Raw genomic sequence first — 18,321 nt, 5'->3', positions numbered from 1 at the left:
CAAGAGCGGCGTGGGGCCACAGCATGCAGGCAGCCTGCCTGAGCCCTGCTATGCCACTGGACTTTTAGCGGCCCAGAGATTACGATCGAGTGGCAGAGGCTCCAGGATCGACCAGTTGATTGCGACTGTATAGAATTATGAATTTGACACTGAATTGTCTAGAATTATGGATTTATTTTTGCCGGGGGGGGGGGGGCTTAGCCCGAGGCCCTGGGCTGCAGCCCCTAAAGCCCTTGCATTAATCCGGCCCTGGCCATGAGCCCACTCTTTTTTTTAAAATGGACTAACTCGCATTAACATTGCTGTTTGTGAAACAGGCCACTGCGCCAGCCTGAAAGCAAGGTGCCCTGCCATCAGGATGCAGCCCCTGAAAAATACCTTGTGCCAGCTACTCGGGACACAGGCACATCATGGGTATGAGTGGGGGCTGGCACTGCCTTAGCCATTACAACAAGCGGAGCACAGCACTGTTACTAGTGCAGGATTCTCACAGGCTGGGGGCACTGGTGCTTGTCCATTTTAAGGCCAGAGGAACTATTATGCTGACCGCCCAGTCTGAGCTCCGGCCTAACACGGGCCCTCCGCAGAACCTCGCCCCGCCACTGCGGCATCGAGCCAGTGACCTGAGGCGGAGCGCCAACACCTCTCGGAAAAACAGCCGACGGGCGGTAACCCACGGCTCAGCCCCACGCTCTAGCTCCCGCAGAGTTACAAGCGCTCGCTGCCGCGCTCTCTGTGCTGGGGGGGCCGCACACCGGCAGAGGGATAAAGACACGTCGGTCGTCACTAGCGCCCCCGCCCTGGTTTGGAGGCAGGTGGCACCGGGGCGAGAGAGGGGAATTGGGGGGGCGAAGGTCGGGTTGAAACCCACCTTCCGGTACAGCCTCTGGGCATCTCGCTCCGCAGCCTGAGACCCACCAGCCCGCCCCGCCGAGCGCACAGGCCGCCCTGCCCCGTGGCCGGCGGGGGGGGGGGGGGTTCAGGAGCGAAGCCCGGCCACGGGCAGGCGCCACCCCGGCTCCCGGGCCCCTGCAGCCTCCGGGGCGCTGCCGGCCGCTCGCCAGCCGGATTCCCCGCGGGCTTCCTCGCGCACAGGGAGCCCCGGCGGCGGCTCCGGCCCGGCTCCCGCGGCGGGGGTGGGATGCAGGCGGAGCTCCGGGGCCGGCTGCGGAGCGGGGGCGCCCGGGGGATACTCACCGCGCGCCGCTGCCTGCGGGGCCCGGGCAAACGCGCAGCCCCGGCCTGCGGAGCTCGGCAGCCGCCGGGTGGGGGGAGCTTCCTCCGCTCTCCCTCCAAACCGCTTAAAGAGACAGCGGCCGCTTTGTGCTCCGGCGCCGCGCGGGCCCCCGGGCGCTGGGGGAGGGGGGCGGGACCGAGCCCAGGGCTGGATCGCAGCGCGGGGGGGGGGCCCTGCGGGGAGATGCTGGGGGAAGGGACCTGGCAACTGCTCCCAAAGGGGACACCGGGGGAGGAAATTAGGGCCAAGCCCCAGAGCAATATGGGGGAGGGTGGGAGAGTCCCAAGCCGGTGTGTGTGCTGGGGGGGGTGAATTTATTTATTTATTCATTTACCACCCAGGGACAATTGCATCGCGTGCCCGTGGGGGAGACAGCGCAGAGCTGCTAGCAGGGATTGCCAGGGAGCCCATCGCTGTGGCATCGAGCCATCAGGCAGGCACAGCCCTTGGGTAAAGGCCTAGGCCCACTAACATGCTGCTGGGAGGGGGAAGGGATCCCTGCCGAAGGGCCAAGAGCAAGCGGAGCTGCCCCGCGCGGAGGGAGTGGAGAAGTGGAGCCAGGTTCATGGCTGTGCGTGGGGGGAAGGGAGCCGTTCCTAGGGCGGCCAGTCTCAAAACGCTGCAGGCTGGTGGGTGGCTGCACTGTGCCAGCAAGACGCGACTCAACCGTGCCCAGGAATTTCCCCCGTGCACAGGTGAGCAAAGAGGACGCCACCTCCCGCTTGCAGGGGGGCCCCTGCTGCTATCTCCGGGGGAAATCACCAACACTTGACGCAACTGGCTGCTGTCTCATGCGGCTCGAACAGGAGGCTCGGCCCCCTAGGCTCAGGTCCCCGCAGTTAAGCAAAAGAGGAACCGCTCAGCAAATATTTCAGCAGGCCAGGGCTGCCTCGGTTCTGTCTAACCCCGCAGCGTTTCGTGCAGGGGCAAGGCGGGGAGAGAGGTGAAATCAGACACAGTTCCAGGCTCCCTGCTGCTCGACAGAGGGGTCCCCACTCTGATCCTAGCTGGGGAGTTTTTTGGTGACCAAGATTACATTTTGGCTTGAAAATTAAGTATTATCAACCCCATTCATTCAATAGTAATAAGGTCCCCTCGCCTTGTAAATAAAGAGATTTTTTAAACCAATCACCAGTGTTTTGAATAATAAGGGGGGTGCTTTTTTTTCTTTGCTGGTTTCTGAGCCTTTAGGCTGCACTTACTGCATGCTTCTAGCTTTTCTTTACCACCATACCGACTAGACACCTCAAAGAAAAAGGAAGTGAAAACTAACATTCTCAGCTGATTAGCGCTGGACCAGGCTCGAAGGGCATTCGAGCTCCCCCAGTACTTCTGGTAAAGGAGGGGGGCTAGGCCCCAGGCCCAGCAGCTGCCACCTACAGCCCAAGCCACGCCCAAGACACCGTGAGTGGCCTTGGGCCCCAGGGCCCACATAGAAGGCCCTGGGCTGGGGAGTCTGTCCCAGAGTGTCAGTGCTGTGGAATGGGAGGGCAGGCCTTGGCACTTCCCCAAACCCCCTGCAGGAGGAGGGACCATGCAGCACCAGGGCTTTGCACAGAGAACAGCGTGCTCGGGATCCGCAGATACCTCCCCCTGTGCTTTCTGGGCTGTGGCCTGCCCTGGTTCCAGGGGCCCAGGCTTGGCACATCTCAGCAGAGGGGGAATTACTATGGAGCCCCCAGCACCCCTGTAGAAAGCCCCAGTGGCTACCCTGCCTGGGACAAGGATTCAGGGAAGTGCTAGGGCCTCCCATCCCAGCCCGCAGCACATAGACTCTAGCAGGCGCTTCCTTATTGGAGAGGGACATGGGCACCCTTGTCTCTTACTTCCTGTGGGGGGGGGGGGGTCCTTGGCTGCAAGGCTCTCTGCACTTCTGTCTTGGACATGGCCAGGGAGGCAGCAGCTGCTGGATCTCTGCTCAGACCCAGCTGGGGCGGGACCTTAGCCCCCCTCTGTTGAGCCTTCTCCCTCCTTCCTCTATAATCAATGCTACTGACGCTGCCTTCGTTCCCACAAGACACTGCGGGGGAGGGAGGGGTGCAGGAGGCAGGAAAGGAGCCTTTTACTGCTCCACAGGCCGAAAGGTCCCAGCTGGAGTATAGTGACATCCCGCTTCCCCTTTGCTGCTCCTAAGCAAGTAGATCCAAACAGGTGTCAACAAAAGGACTCAAGCCCTGCCCCAATCATATGACTCCAGCTACTGGGGCTTTAAGAAATACACCATTTCCAGAGTTGGCAACCTTCACAGTCCATGGCCATTTTCCTCTCTTTATGTCCATCTCCCCATGTCCAAATGATCCTTCACCCTTATGGAGAATGTAAGAGACAGTAGTACATTTTATCCATGGAGTTTGTTTTTTTGGGACAACCTTATAGAAATCTATAGGATGATTCAAAAAAACCTATAGCAAGGAGATCATTCTTCATTAAATTCTATAGGGTTTTAGACTAAGTTCTACAGAAAAGTGGTTTTCAAACTTTTCCATACTGGGGACCTCCCCCTCCCATCTAGCCCTCTGGAAGGACAAAGTTGGCTGCAACTGCAGGTTGAGAATCCCTGCTCTAAAGCTGTATTAGTTTCATTCCTGTTACATTCCATAGGATTTTTCCATAAAGTTGAGAGTGTAGGGAACACTCCCCCTCCCCCAATTTTGAGGCGTTCCTCACTGGAAAGGGGGGTTAAGGAGAGTGGAGTTTTCCTGCTCTTGTGGCAGGTGTGAAGTCCCCTGCTGTGATGCTGATAGGGAGCCCTTTGAGGTCTCCTACCTTGAAAGGTGTCTCACTTGGGCCTGTGAAGCAGCACCCTTTAAGGAATAAGCCTGCCCTCTCCTGTACATGGGACCTAGAGATGCACTTACTTAACCCATCAACCACACACAACATTCATTGCAAGAACTGTTAACAAAACAAATTGTGTGTGTGATAGAAGTCACAGAGACAGCTTTCCATTAACACACAGTTCCCCTTTCGTGCTTGCTATGGTTACCCCCCTAGTAAGTTAAGGGTGTTTGGAGAAATCGTTTTGTCTGGAAAGTGGTTAGAAAACCCAAGATATTTGGCTTTCCCACTTACAGTAGCTGTAAGAGAGAGAGATCCATGCCCTCACTGAAAATCCCCCCCCCCCCAAATCAATCTTGGGCACACAGGCCCCATGCCATAAAAGAGCCTTCACCAATCATGGCCTCATACCCCGACTGTATCATGTCACATCCCCACACATCAGTCCCTAGAAAGGACCTTACCTCTCCCCTGCCCTCCCCGTCCATCCCTTCACGGTGATGTTGTTATAAACCTCCCTCTAACCCTTTACCTGAGCCACTGCGGAACTCAAAGCACTTGCAAATGATCCACTCCTCTTTTGGCTTCGACTCTCACCTTCTGAAAAAGGGCCCAGCAGAATGGGTGGGGTGAATAAGTAAGGCTGCGTGTGGGGGATGAGACAGCAGCATGTTGCAAAATGTATACGCTGCAAAATATTTCCTCTTCCTGGAGTGCTCTTTCATATAAATGGAAAGTGAAAGCAAAAACTACTGCCACCCTGAGCTCCTGATTTGGGTCTCCTGTCTTTTCATGGTGGTCTCTTCCTCTTCTTACAACCTCCAGGTGCACGTAGCCAACCTGTGGTAGATATAGGGAGTGTAGCCTTCCTCTACCTAGGGGTCCTTTCCAGGCCAGGCGTATTTGTTTCCTGAAGTGGAAAAACCAGAATCCTTTGTCAGGCTCGTCTTATTATTTGTATTATAGTAGCACCTGGAGGCCCCAACTGAGCTCAGAGCCCCATTGTGCTACGTGCTGTACAGACACAGTGGGAGAGAGCCCCTACCACTGTTACAATCTAAACAGACAAGACGGGGGAGGGGAAGCAAATATCTCCATTTTACAAACAACTCTGTGGCACAGAGCTGGGAAGTGATTTGCCCAAGGTCACAGAGCAGGTCACTTGCAAAGCTGGGAATTTAACTTAGATCTCAACTCCCAATCCAGTGCCTTAACCAGAGACCATCTTTCCTCTCTATCCATCTTCCTTTTGAACAACAGGAGAGAGGCCCCCTACAAGCCAAATATAGCCTCTTTGGCTGACACCAGGGAAATCTCTCCCAGGGCAACTGTAGCTGCCTCCACAGTGGAGTAAAGACCAGAGCCAGTCAGGACAGACATTTGGTGTCAGAGCATTTGACACCAGCTTACAAGGATCTATCACAGGGCTGGCCAACCTGCACCTGAGAAGGAGCCAGAATTTACCAGTGTACATTGCCAAAGAGCCACATTAATATATCAGCAGCCCCCCCCATCAGTTCACCCCCCCCGCCCCGCCTGCCAGCAGCCCTGCTGATCAGAGCCTACCCCTCCTTCCTCATGCCTCCTGTGGCATGAAGGAGGCTCTGGGGGGAGGGGGAGGAGTGAGGGCGAGGCAGGCTCAGGGAAGGGGTCAGGAAGGAGTGGGGGCCTTGGGGTGAAGGGGTGAAGTAGGGGCAGGGCCTGTGGCAGAGTCAGGGGTTGAGCAGTGAGCACACCACCCTCCTCCCCCCCCCGGCACACTGGAAAGTTGGCACCTTTGTTGGTGTCTGTGCAAGGAGCTGCATATTAGCTTCTGAAAAATGCATATTAGCTTCTCTGGAGCCACAGGTTGGCCACCTCTGATCTTTCTATATTAAAAAGATTAGAGCTGTTTCCCCTCTGCCACCTGGAGGGCAGATGTGATGGCATCCCCAGTCAGTCAGTCTGTGGAGAAGGAGCTGTCAAACAGTGAGGAATAATCTAGTCAGCACAAAGCCAGTGTGTCACATCAGCCCCTCCCAGCCTCATCAGCATAGCAGGGCAGCTTGTATTTTCCAAAACATGGTTTATTTACTTACTGTAAAGAAGAATAGAAGTTTGCACGAAGCTTTACTTTCAACATTTAGGATTTCCCCAGCTGGGATTCTCCCAACGGCCTGTAAATTTCCTGATGGGTGAACAGGGCAATGACAGATCTGGTGACTTGCTTAGTCATATGCTCAGTCAGCAGTGTCACTGGGATTAGAAACCAAGTTTCTTTGTGCTCCCAGCCCCTTTGTTCCAACCCTGTATCACATGGGCTCATTCATTAAGGGAACATCACCTACCAGTTGCGGCCAAAGCCTGTTCTCTTAAAACAGGTATAACTCAGACTGGAAGGCTCTCCCCACTGAAGGCAAACAGACTAGTCTCTGAATCCTTCCAATCTGTTGCAGATATTGCTCCACAGCTGCAGATACTGTAGCTAATCAGCCCCGAAGATGCACACAGCAAGGAGCCTGGGAGCGGAGCGCACATTGGTATAACGAATGGAATGTGTATTGCATATGGTATAGAGGCCTAGAATGGCACAGGCGCTGGTGTCACTTGCAGTGTGGGGTGGGTTTAATACAGCAAGGAGAGCAGGGACAGCTTATGCTGGGACTGCAGACTGAGGTGAGGGGATAGGATTGCACACCAGAACTGAGCAGGAACATTTAATGGAAAGCAGCGAGTGAACGCACATCGCTCACACCACGGCATCTAATGCTGTAAGAGACTAGAGATGAGAGCATGCACCAGTGTTATGCATGGAGCGAGGGCAGAGGTTTTTGCTGGGATCTGATATCAATGGCCCATGTCACTAAGTTAATGCAGATGAAGGCAGCTCCTTCTGATTTTATGACTCCAAAGGAAAACCAGCTGCTCCAAGGTGGTCAGCACCACATCTGCTGGCTCCATGGCTCTCCACTAGGCAGAAACACACACTGCAGCAACTTGAGGAACAATGGGCATTTCCTTTGAAAGAGGGCTCACAACTGGCACAACACCCCTCTGCAACTGAGACATTAGCTCCCCTCTCCCACATTTATGGCCTGGTGCCAGTTCCTAGGATTCATTTGGTTCCTATATTCCCACCCTGCCAGCACCCTCTAGGCTATTTCATCTTTCGCCATTGCCAGCTCCTCCCCTGGAGAAGAACTGAGAAATCATGTACGAAATGGGGAAAGAATGGGACATTGTGCTGGGCTTTATCCAGGGATGAAAGTAATTTAAAGGACTTACCAGTACGCCGGAGTCCTGAGTGGGGGCATGGCCTCAACCAGAAGAGGCGTGGCCTAAACCAGAAGAGGCGGGGCCTTTAAATCAAGATTTAAAGGGCCTGGGGCTCTGGCCGCTGCGGGGAGCCCCAGGCCCTCTAAATTACTGCAGGAGCCCTGCCGCTGCTACCCCGGGGCTCTGGCAGTGGGGCTCGGACGGCACTTTAAAGGGCCCAGGGCTCTGGCAGTGGGGAGCCCCAGTCCCTTTAAATCGCTGCCCAAGCCTGGCTGCCGGAGCCCCAGGGTAGCAGCAGCAGGGCTCTGGTGGTGATTTAAAGGGCCCGGGGCTCCGGCTGCTGTGGTGAGCCCCAGGCCCTTTAAAGCAATGCTCAAGCCCTGCTGCCGGAGCTCCAGCAGTGATTTAAAAGGCAGAAGAAGCTCTGGGCCCTTTAAATTGCCACCGGGGAAGCCAGTCTGGTCCAGCACAGCGTACCAGCCTGTACCGGCTTACTTTCACCTCTGGCTTTATCAGAACAGCAGACTTGTTTGTTGTATCTCAGGTCAAAAGACCTCACATACTTCAACTGGGGCACAAAGATAAGTGACTTGCTCATGGTCACAAGATAACTCCATGGCAGAGACAGGAACAGAACTCAGGTCTCCTGCCACCCAGCCCTGTGCCTTCATGACAGGATCAACCTCTCACGCTCCTTTATTCCCCCTTTTGAAGTCCAGCATGGAAACAAGCAAACAAACAGTAAGTGAAACAAATGGCAACTCCAGCAACAAAAAGAAAAAAAATAATGAATGACTTTATTTTTTAGTTCAGTTGGCCACCTGAGGTGCTAAAATGTCAACGCCAACAAAGCAAGTGTGCATAAAAAACAAAAAATAAAACACAACCAAACTGAAGAAAACAGGCTGGATGTTTTATACGCGTAGGATATACACTTTCCTGTTAACACTCCACACTCACCAACTATAAAAGCCTTGAACAGTCTGAATATCAGCGTTCACTCATATCCCAAGGGATAGGTGCCAAAGCAAATCCCTTCAATTGGACTGGACTTCACACACACACATATACATACGTTATATATATATAGAGAGAGAGAGAGAGAGAGAGAGACAGACAGACAGACAGAGAGTGAGAGATTATTTAAATTACTGCAGTGCCATCACAGCATGGCATGGCATTTTCCCCTTCACATCTACACCTTTCATGACATCCTTGTCTGTTCAACTCCACTTCCTATATAGCACCATTCTAAGCATCTCCAAAAGCAGGAACATTCAGAAAGCATTTAATTTCTGTTATCGCACATCAGTCAAGGAGGAAGTGATCTCTCCCATGAATTATATACAGGCTGTTTCATGGTATACTTAGAGACTTCTTTTTATTGCAGATGGTAACAGTTCCAACTCCTGAGAGCCATGTTGTGGCTTTTCATATTTTTACATACGAGATTAAATTATGCAGTGCTTCTTATCCATCAGCAGCCGATGTAAACAGTTAATCAAAAATTCATTTTAAAAGTTTTAACCAAAGAGGTGGTGGTGAATGTTTTAGAATCAACTGTTAAAAAATGGAACCAACGGCTGCTCCAGATCATGCAATCTAGACCTTTCAAATGCTCTAAAATGTTCTTGATTAGGATGTATAAAAATATTAAAATCCACCACAGAGTGCAGACAAACATGCTAACTAGCTCTGTGCAAGCACTGTGTTCTGATGGAGGCCTGGACACTGCAAATCTCATTTTTTGACCGCCAGGGTGAACAGAGGATCCATTGGTGTTTGTACAGCCAACACACAAACGAATATTTACAGGAAATGCGGAGACAGATGGAGAGAAAAACAGATTCATGTGACTGTTTTAAAACCTGCTGTTGCTCTATAATCCTATCCTGATATGCTTAGCAATGGAGTTTGCAACAAGAAGAGCCACTCTCCAGCCCCAATTGGACAAATGGGGTTTTGGTTAAGTTAAAAAGACAAAAGTGTATTTGGAAGTTAGAGCTGAAAGATATTCATGTCTTTCCCTTTGCATGGTTTTCCTCTGGTGGAATGATCTCCAGAGCAGGCATGGGATAGGTAGGGAAGCACAGCTCTTCAGTAGGTTTGGGCCTCACCAAGTTGCATTGACTCTCACGATTCACAAGTGTACAAGGACAGGCTCCTGAGTTGCACCTCTGAAAGGATGATCCCTGCACTCAACCTGATCCCAGCCCTGAGCACAAGTGCTGGCCTCATCTTAGTTTGTCTGTTAGAGTGGAGGTGTCAGTTCCCACTCTAGGTACAGGGGAGTCTGACTCTGTCCAGTACTTTCAGGGGAACCCCATCCCAGGCACAGGGGAACTTAACTCCAGGCAGCACACATTGCCACTCCATGAGCCGGCCCCAGCTGTTCTTCAGCTCAGCCCACAAAGTGCATTAGGAAGTATGAAGCCAGTATTGAGCTCTCTTGCTGTTCTACCTCTGAGATTCAGAGTTATTATTGCATGGGCAGTTCATGAATGTTTAACCTTTCTAGTGATTGAGGGAACATCTCTGATGCAGAGAGACCCGTAGCAGAAGGAGCCATTTCTCAAAGATGGGGATTATTTAATTTCATTTTATAAGACTAGTCAAAGGAATCAGGGCACAATGCATCAGCCATGCATATAAAATCAGAATTACTTAACCATAGCAACTTTTCTTATACCAATACAGTCATGAACAAGCAAAAAAAATATTAAAAAGGAAAAGGATATCAGGAATTTTTCCTTAGTGAAACATTAGGGCCCTATTTATTCCTGCATTGTTGTAATTTAGACTCTGTCTGGGGAGGGCTGGATTACTGGATGAGAATGGGGTGGGAGGGAGCATTTGTTACTGACCACAGGGGCTAAGCATACTGCCATCAAGGTCTATTTTTAATGCTCACTTTCAGACAATGGAAATTAAAAGCCATGGAGCTCGTTGCATGCTACAGCCCAAAGCAGGCAGGGCTGTACCCTGGGTACTGTGCTCCCAACAGAGATCACATTCCTGACATGCAACTCTGAAATCACGTTGCTTCAGGTGGGAGCTGTTCTCGGAAGACTAGAGTATAATAAGAAAGATCCTAAGTTCAGTGGGAAGAAGAGTAAATGAGTAAAAAATAAATGTTAAATATCTCAAATAGAACTGAAAAACAATTAATTAACAAAAAAGAAGCCAGGATGAATTAACATAGGGCTGAAGAGATCAGCACTGCCATCAGAAAATACAGGAAAGCTTCAAGGTGTAAGGTAAGTCTTATACAGATTTGTATTTTTGTTATCATATTCTAGAACTTTCCAATTCTGAAACTTTCCAGCTTTGGCACTTTCTAACAGTGAAACTCATGCAGCCCTACTCTGAGTCATCACGAGATCCCAGCGGAGATGCAGCATCAAAGGGGCAGGTGCTACTGAGAAAGGTATTCCCCATGTGTTGGAGAAACTGAACAAGTGACAGGGATTCTAGAAGCTGGCTTGAAACATTTTGTAATATCTAAGTGCCCGACGCTGCAAAGAGTTATCAAGAATAGTACTTACTACCATGTGGCGTCCCCCTGAAGGGACTCCCCACAGTGGTCAGTGCTATGCCCAGTAGTATGTTGTTTGCAGGATCAGGCACTAAGGTTATGTCCACACTGCAGGTCGGAAGGTGCCTCTCCGATCAGGTAGAGACACGCGCTAGCTCTGCTTGAGCTATCCTAATAAAAATAGCAGCTTGGACATTACGGCAAGGGTGGCAGCAGGGGCTAGCCACCGGGCTTGGACTGGCTTGTACTTGGGTGGGTAGCCTGTGCTGCAATGTCTACAGTGCTATTTTTAGCATGCTGGCTCATGCAGAGCTAGTCTGTGTCTGCCTACCCGGGCTGGGAGGCATGCTCCCCCCTGCAGCGGAGAGATACCCTAAAGGATTATAACTAGTCAATGCAGTTTGCTTTTCAAATCGACCCCTACCCCTCTTCCAAATCCATTTTTCATCTGAAATGTGAGTTTCTTTTTAAAGAGCAGCTTCAGGCCACCTATCACAGGGGCAGCAGCTGGGGTTGAAGCCCAGGACATGACCCTGTGGCTTTTACAGTCATTGGTGAATTACTTAAAAATGAATCCATGTTAAAAGATATTCTCGTTCCCATGAGATGAGGTTTTTGTTTGGAAATTGGTTTTGTATTGCCCCAAAATAAAATAACTAATTCTTTTGGTTGGGGACTCCCCCTCACCCCCGTTTCCTCTTTTATTCTTTCCTCTCCCTAGCAAGGGCTAGGGCTTCACATTAGGTTGAACCTGTCCCTCTAGCCCAGGGCTGAGTTGTCCTCCTTCCACATCCGAGCTGTTTGAAGCCTAGGACTCCTTCCTCCCCAGGGACATAGTACTCTGCCTCCTGCACGTTCCCAGTCTCAGCCAGTTAAGGAATAGACATGGAGCTTAGGTTCCAAACTCAGCTTTCACCAGCCCATGGTCTGGTTAGTACCATCTACGGGGGCACGCACTTGTACTAATAGACTCCAAGGCTGAAGGCCTTTAGTCTCCCTCACATTCAAGACAGCACGTATTACTGAATGCACATTGCCACAGTTGTGTTATTATCTACTCTACTAGCTCAAAGAGTTAGAACACCAGGGCCGTCCCTAGAAGGGTGCGGGGCCCGAGGCGGAAGTGACGGATTCATCTCTTCCATGACTGTGTTGGCCAATCGTAGTGGCCCGCGGGGCCCCCCAAAGTGTGGGGCCCAGAGCAGTTGCCCTGATTCGCCCTACCCAACGGATAGCTCTGTAGAACACCTTACTCAGATGCAGTTGCAGAAGAAGGCAGTTTGAAAATATGCACCCAGACCGTTTCACGTGACAAGAGTCTCTATATTTCATTCTAACAAATAAATATTTTTAATTAAAAACTAGTGCTTATGTAATGGATTTTCTGAAAATTTAACTGAACTGGAAATATAAATTGTGCCCTTTACAGGTTTTTATGAGGTAAAACAAGCCTCAATTTTGGTTTTAAATTGTTTTTCTTTTTTTTCTTGTTTTTACATGTGCATTAGGTCCTCACTTTCTCCTCTGAGGCCAGTGAGACCTGAAGGGTTGCAGAGTTTAAGAACACGCATCTCCCCACCCCCCTTTTAGCTGGGGGCAGGGAGGGCTGTTGTCAGATTAGAGCCTTGTGTGACATCACTATTCAAGTCCCCCAGCACAAAGAGAAAAGTGTGAACCTCATATTTCTTCTATAACAAGCAACCAGCAATTTAAAAAATATTATGTTAAGAGGCTCTTTTTATACAGCATAAATGAGGAGGGCAGGGTAGCTTTTTGTTTTTTCATTTGCAGTGCGTATTTAATGATCTCCAGTCCAAAACCAGCTGTGTTCCTCAGACAGTGTGCGCTATTAAAATGGGTCAAGGCTGGTTTAGGAAAACAATCAGCAAGAGCCACCCTAAATTTTGGGGTTTTTTTGGGTAGGAGTCACCATTTTTGCAGTGCAACCCACAAAAACAGTGCGTGTAAACTCTCCCTGCTGGTTCTGCAGCTACAGCTTGCCCCTTCACTACACAGGCAGGTGAAGGTCTATGTTCAGACGTTCCACTGGAACTTTGCTCTGGGTACCTAGCACGAACACTATTAAGTAACATAGTGGCTGGCTCTCTGCGTTGCTTTGCTAGATCTTGGGTTTAATTTGTGGTCACATACTCCCTGGGATGTGAAGGGCAGGAAGCACAGGAGACAGCTTGCTCAGCCCCTGCTAGCTGGGCTGGGGTCGGGTGGGAGAAGATATGTTTCCACAGCCAACTAAACAGCTTTGCAGATGGTCTCTGGAGAGTGACCTATCCGTTCCTCCTCTGCTTGAAGTACAGTGGGCATGGCATGGGTCCCTAACAGCGGTGCGAAGTCGAGAAAACAGACATGGGGCTCCTCCAAACTCTCACAGGAATCCAGAGGACTCTGCTGGAGAGAGCAGATGGCCAAAAAGCAAGGTTCCATGTCCTTTATGAACACAGGAAGCGAGTAACTCAAGTAATCCCCCCAAAGCAGAAGGGAGAGTCCCTTTCAGACACAGCAGAAGATTAAATGAGAAAGACCCCACTGATTGTGTATCTGCTCCACCACCAGGCTATAGCATTAACAATCTCAATGATGCTGCATGGATTTGTTTGGGAATGGGACACACGCTCTCAGATACCGGAGGAAGCAAGCTTAACTATCTTCCTTCGCTGTTAAACTCCAGAGAAAAACACACTAATAATGGATCATGCTAAGGATGTGACAAAAAACAAACGGGGCTAGGAAATTCAAAGTTAAAGAGGGATGGCATCACGCCCTATGCCCAGTAGGAAGGGTTAAGGATGTAGTGTACTTCTGGAGTCTGCCAAATGGTGACAGACTGCAGAGTCCTTCCCAGCATGGTAGCTGGATTGCTCAGTGTATGTCCTGCCCACTACTGCAAGTAGGAGTACAACGGGTACCCTCCTGGATCAAAGGCAGCAGCTCTGGGAGCGGAGCAGAAAGGAGCCTGCTTTGGCAGATGCAGAAAGAATTGTGCCTCATTTGCTAAGCTGGAAGTCATTCTAGGCAGCTCTTACAGTGGCAGGGTTCACGTGGCGTGGAAGGGAGAGCTATTGGTGGGGGAGAATTTTTAGGTCACAGTTTTGGTTTTCTTGTTACAAACTATTAACGGTATTTAAATAAATTACAGGTTTGTTAGTCCAGAGACAGGGAATCTGGGATACAGAGGGAAAATCCGCTCTGAACACTACTGGTTTCTCACAACTCCATGGATGTGCAGGAGATCATCATAAAAAGGACTTGGCTAGGGCAGGATGCATACGTGAATCCAGGAAGTCTGCCCTGTATACAAAGCAGGGACCAATCTGCGGTAGTGTCTTGCTCTCCTAGAGTTAAAACACACACTCCTCCCAGACCCAAGAAGTGTAACAGTAACATTATTAATAACAATACTAATAAATAGCCACAAGTAACAAGAGTCCTGTGATGTAGAAGCAGAGGTTGTGGGATGCAGCAGGCACACACCTATCACTCATTTGTCCATTTGTTTCTTAAAAGGTACAAAAATGAATCTTCTTTCAAGTATTAAAAAAATAAGTTAATTGACATAAAAGGGTCAAGGTGACTGAGGGCCCAGGCAGGTCTTAAGCTTCATTTCTGATGTGCAAAAATGAAATAGAGGAGGAAAAAACCGAACAAACACTGAAGAGTCTCAACAACGTTTCACCCAGAGGTGGCTCCCTCTCTGGGTTTAAAAGCTAGGGAATGCCATTTGACGACCCCGCCCCTCAAAACACTTACCATTGTCCCACAAAGTCAGTATTTTCCAGTGTCAAAATGGTCGCAACAAAAACAAACTAGATAAACGTATTAGCCTTTGAACAGTGGCCATGAAGACACGAGACCAGCAGTAGCTCTCTGTCCAGCATGTAGCAACGTGGGGGAGAACGCCACACTCTCTCTCTATTCTTCTTCTCATAACCATAACTAGAAAGTAAGAGAGAGAGAGAGAGAGAGAGAGAGTGTGTCCTCTGAGGCCCTTGTCTCCACAAAAGCCAGGACGGGCAGAAGAGGTTTCAAACAAACACCACCAAAGTTTTCTCTTTCCAATGTTCCTTCACACCCATGCATAATGCTCGCCTCAGGGTTGTTTCTTTGGTGGTGAGGAAGAATAAAACAAAGGTGCTGCTCTGGGCTTCAGTAGCTCTCCTTTAGCTGGTTAACTCCCCCAAGAACTGCTACAGGCTGCTGTGGTTTTCAGGAGAGGGTATCCACTTCTCTCCCTCTCATTAAAAAATGCTAATAGTGGAAAAAGGGAGAGAGATCAGACTGCAGCAAATCCAGTTTGGTTAAGGGTTTTTCCTCATTAAAAGGTAATAAATCTCTCTACAAAAAGTTTACCCCTTTCCCTCATATCACAAAATGCGAATGGCCCCTTGTATAGGACCCAAAGAGACTGTGCAATCTCAGGCCATCGTCTTCAGCTTGGTTTGCAGACGTTGTGCGGGACCCAAGCCTCTAGAACCAAACCCAATTATCAAAAGGCTTCTGGGTGCTTCAAACTGAATTCCTGCATGCTGCAGAACCCTTAACAAGGTTTCCCCCTCAAGATCTCTCGATCCAGGTAGTTCTGGCAAACTCAGCGTAGGCCAGCTGGATAGCACAGACCAGCAGAGGTGAGTATGTTAGCTCAGGACCAGTTCAAGCTAGAGCCCTTGGACAGCATAACAGCTTCCAGGTCCTTGTCCTCCTCTTTTTCTCGAAGCCGCTGCTCCTCAAGGAGGGCCACCAGAGAGTCTCTCTGCTCCACGACTTCTAGCATCTCATTCAGGATCCTCTTCTCTTCTGATAGCTCCTCATCTGTTTTCAGGTGATCTGGAGAAAAAGTCAAAAGTGTCAAAGGATCTAGGACCGGAAAGAGATACATGAACATACTCCATGGATTGCCGTTCCTCTTCACCCTTACCTTCCACTGCCATCCTTTCCCGGAGTTCCTGCTGTAACCGGCTCTGCCTATCTTCCAGCTCCAATTCTCGAGCACTGAAAGGAGAAACAAAGCAAGAATGAACCGATGGTGCATGCTGTGCTGGCAAGGAGCCACCACACAGATTGCCACTTAAGCAAATTAAAACATTCTGGTGTTTACTCTCCTCCCACCCTATTGTATTTACCTTCCCAGACCCCTGCTTCAGCACTGTTCTGACTCCTTTTGGAACAACACTGGAGATGTGTAGCCGTTTCTTTCCTGATTAAAATGTAATCTTAATGCTTCCACATCACTAGTCTTCAACTGGAGTGGGCAGACAGAGAAAGAGAAGAAGATTGTGGAGACAGATTCCCTTTTTCACATGGCTGGGCAGCAACCAGGCCATCTGCTTTCTCAGACTGATCTTATTCACACTGTGACCAGCTGGATTTAAAATCCAAGACAGATACAGTGTGAAGGAGCAGATGCATCTGCAGTTATTGCTCAAGCCACATTTTACCTCTGTGCAAGTCTCCCTCCTGCTACATCCCACTCTGAAGAAAAAGTTACCTGCCAAGTAATGGATGACTGAGGGCATTGCCTCCTCAGATTCCAATCTGAGCAGCATTTTGGGGCTTCTCTGGTAGTAGCATCCCAGAGCACACTGAGCTTTTGAAACACCAAAGTCAAGTCTTGCCTACTCAGAAACTCGTTTCAGTAGCATGTAGTGCATTTTGGGGCATAAGCACTATGGAAGCCTCTGGTGTTCCTAAGCTGGAAAAGAGCTGTAGCATTTGCGCCCAGTTGGAAGGCTATGGGGTCCCACTGGAGACAGAGAAGTGAGGACTACAGGACCCATTTAAAGAAAGGACAGGAATGCAGACTGCTTGGCTGCATTCAAACAAGGACCTTGCACCAACAGAACAGTTTGCCCAATCATCCCCCAACGACCACTTGCCACTAAAACTACAGACGAAAGATTGGGGATGAGCCTGCAAGCAAGGGATGCTTTGTACGGAACACGCCTGGGAGGACTGTGGGAGGGCTCAAACCTTTGGTTACATTCACACTTAGGACTTACCAAACCTTTTGTGCTTCCACTCATCACGAGTTCTTTTTGCACTAGAGACTCTTCCAAAATGTACCTTTATTAACTTACTGGCTGGGAACTGCATTCTATCCAACACCACTATCTGAACACTTATTACTGGCCTCTTACCATCACAGCCAAGACAGTGCTGGAGGGAGGCCCTGCCAGTACTACCTGTGAGTAATCTCATCTCTGAAGCTAAAAGAAAAGGAGTACTAGTGGCACCTTAGAGACTAACAAATTTATTTGAGCGTAAGCTTTCGTGAGCTACAGCTCACTTCATTGGAGTACTCCTTTTCTTTTTTGCGAATACAGACTAACACGGCTGCTACTCTGATCTCTGAAGCTGTGCTACCCCATGCAGAAAGCCCTCTGCTCACTCACAATATCATCAGCTCAGACTCGTAGCGCACCAACGCGTTCTTCTCCTGCACCAGCTTGAACCACTCCTGCATCAGCTTTGGATCATCCTTCTTCCCCATGCCTGCCAAGAGAGAAACTTTGTAAGTTTTCAGGATGATGCCCTGCCATCCCCATGAGCCCGACAGCCAGGAACAAAAATGGGGGCAAAATGTGCAAAGAAAGCCGAGCAAGATGCTGCTAGAGCACTCCCAAGCCGGGTCCGTTTAGTTTGCCTACAGCACACAGGAAGAGGAGGGCACAGAACTGTAGGTGTCACCTCCTGAAGGATTCTCTCCTCCTTGGATCAATGCATTCTGAATCCTTTTTTGCCATTGCTCCTCCCTCCTCTTCTCATTATGGTAAACCCATAATTTAGTGGCTCACTTCTATTTAGCCTTCCTTAAACGAACTTGAACTTTAACCATGTTTTTGCACCTCCTCCATGTTACCGCCTTTAATGTATGCTGACTGGAACCTTTCCCACCTCCCCCACAAACCCTCTGTATCCCTTATGTTATACCCTCCTGTCCTTCAGTCACATCAACTGAATCAGTTTTTTTATTGGCTAAGAGTGGCCCCTTGCCTACCTCTACTGAAACCCTTCCTTTTCACTGGCTCATCTGCTGAAGATTTCTCCTCTCCTTGGTTCCTTCCTGCTACATCTCCACTCTCTTTGGTGAGTCTTCTCCTAGTGCATCTATTAACAGCAGTTCACTGCATCCTACAAGTACGTTATTCCTAGAATTGCTCAGCAGCATTAGAACTACACACACAGAAACCCATGCTACGCTTGCTAACATAAAAAGGAGAGAGCGAGAACCCACTTCAGAACTAATTTTTTAAAATTCCATTTTAAAAGAAACAACCCTGCCTCCTTTTCTCATAATCCACAGGCAAGGCTTCAATGGTGTCACATGTAGTGCAGATTAAATTGCTACACTATGTTCTCCAGAACTTTCTATAGTGATTTGAGATATGCCTCAGACCCTAGACTACACCATAGAAGCTCTTCCAAGGTAATTCCTATTTTGGGCCCCTTGATCCTGCAATGAACTACATGCGGGGAGAACCCTCCCTCTGCCTGCAGGAAGACC

General features: G+C 49.6%; 2 protein-coding genes across 7 annotated transcripts in view; both read right to left on the bottom strand.

Moving 5' to 3' along the window:
• Positions 1 to 4,670, bottom strand: part of BID (BH3 interacting domain death agonist) — a 39,680-nt gene extending 35,010 nt beyond the window's left edge. The window contains exon 1 of one of the 2 annotated variants that reach the window (XM_084634198.1): positions 4,548 to 4,670. The gene's annotated coding sequence lies outside the window, so the exon portion shown is untranslated. Of the gene's footprint in view, positions 1 to 1,197; positions 1,348 to 4,547 lie in introns of those variants that run through there. The other variant, XM_084634197.1, reaches the window with a different exon arrangement.
• Positions 4,671 to 8,048: 3,378 nt separating this feature from the next.
• The window catches only part of MICAL3 (microtubule associated monooxygenase, calponin and LIM domain containing 3), a 239,392-nt gene continuing 229,119 nt past the window's right edge, over positions 8,049 to 18,321 (bottom strand). For all 5 annotated transcript variants that reach the window (XM_084616994.1, XM_084616995.1, XM_084616999.1 and 2 more), the window contains 3 exons: positions 17,210 to 17,309; positions 15,736 to 15,809; positions 8,049 to 15,644 (listed from right to left, as the gene is read on the bottom strand). In XM_084616994.1, coding sequence (XP_084473120.1) covers positions 15,460 to 15,644; positions 15,736 to 15,809; positions 17,210 to 17,309 — 359 coding nt within the window. In that variant the 3' untranslated portion in view covers positions 8,049 to 15,459. The remainder of the gene's footprint in view (positions 15,645 to 15,735; positions 15,810 to 17,209; positions 17,310 to 18,321) is intronic.

The sequence above is a fragment of the Lepidochelys olivacea genome (assembly GCF_965140295.1).
Source record: "Lepidochelys olivacea isolate rLepOli2 genome assembly, chromosome: 1".
NCBI lineage: Eukaryota > Metazoa > Chordata > Testudines > Cheloniidae > Lepidochelys > Lepidochelys olivacea.
Note: the sequence above shows the minus strand (reverse complement) of the source record. Positions and strands in the feature narration are given on the sequence as shown.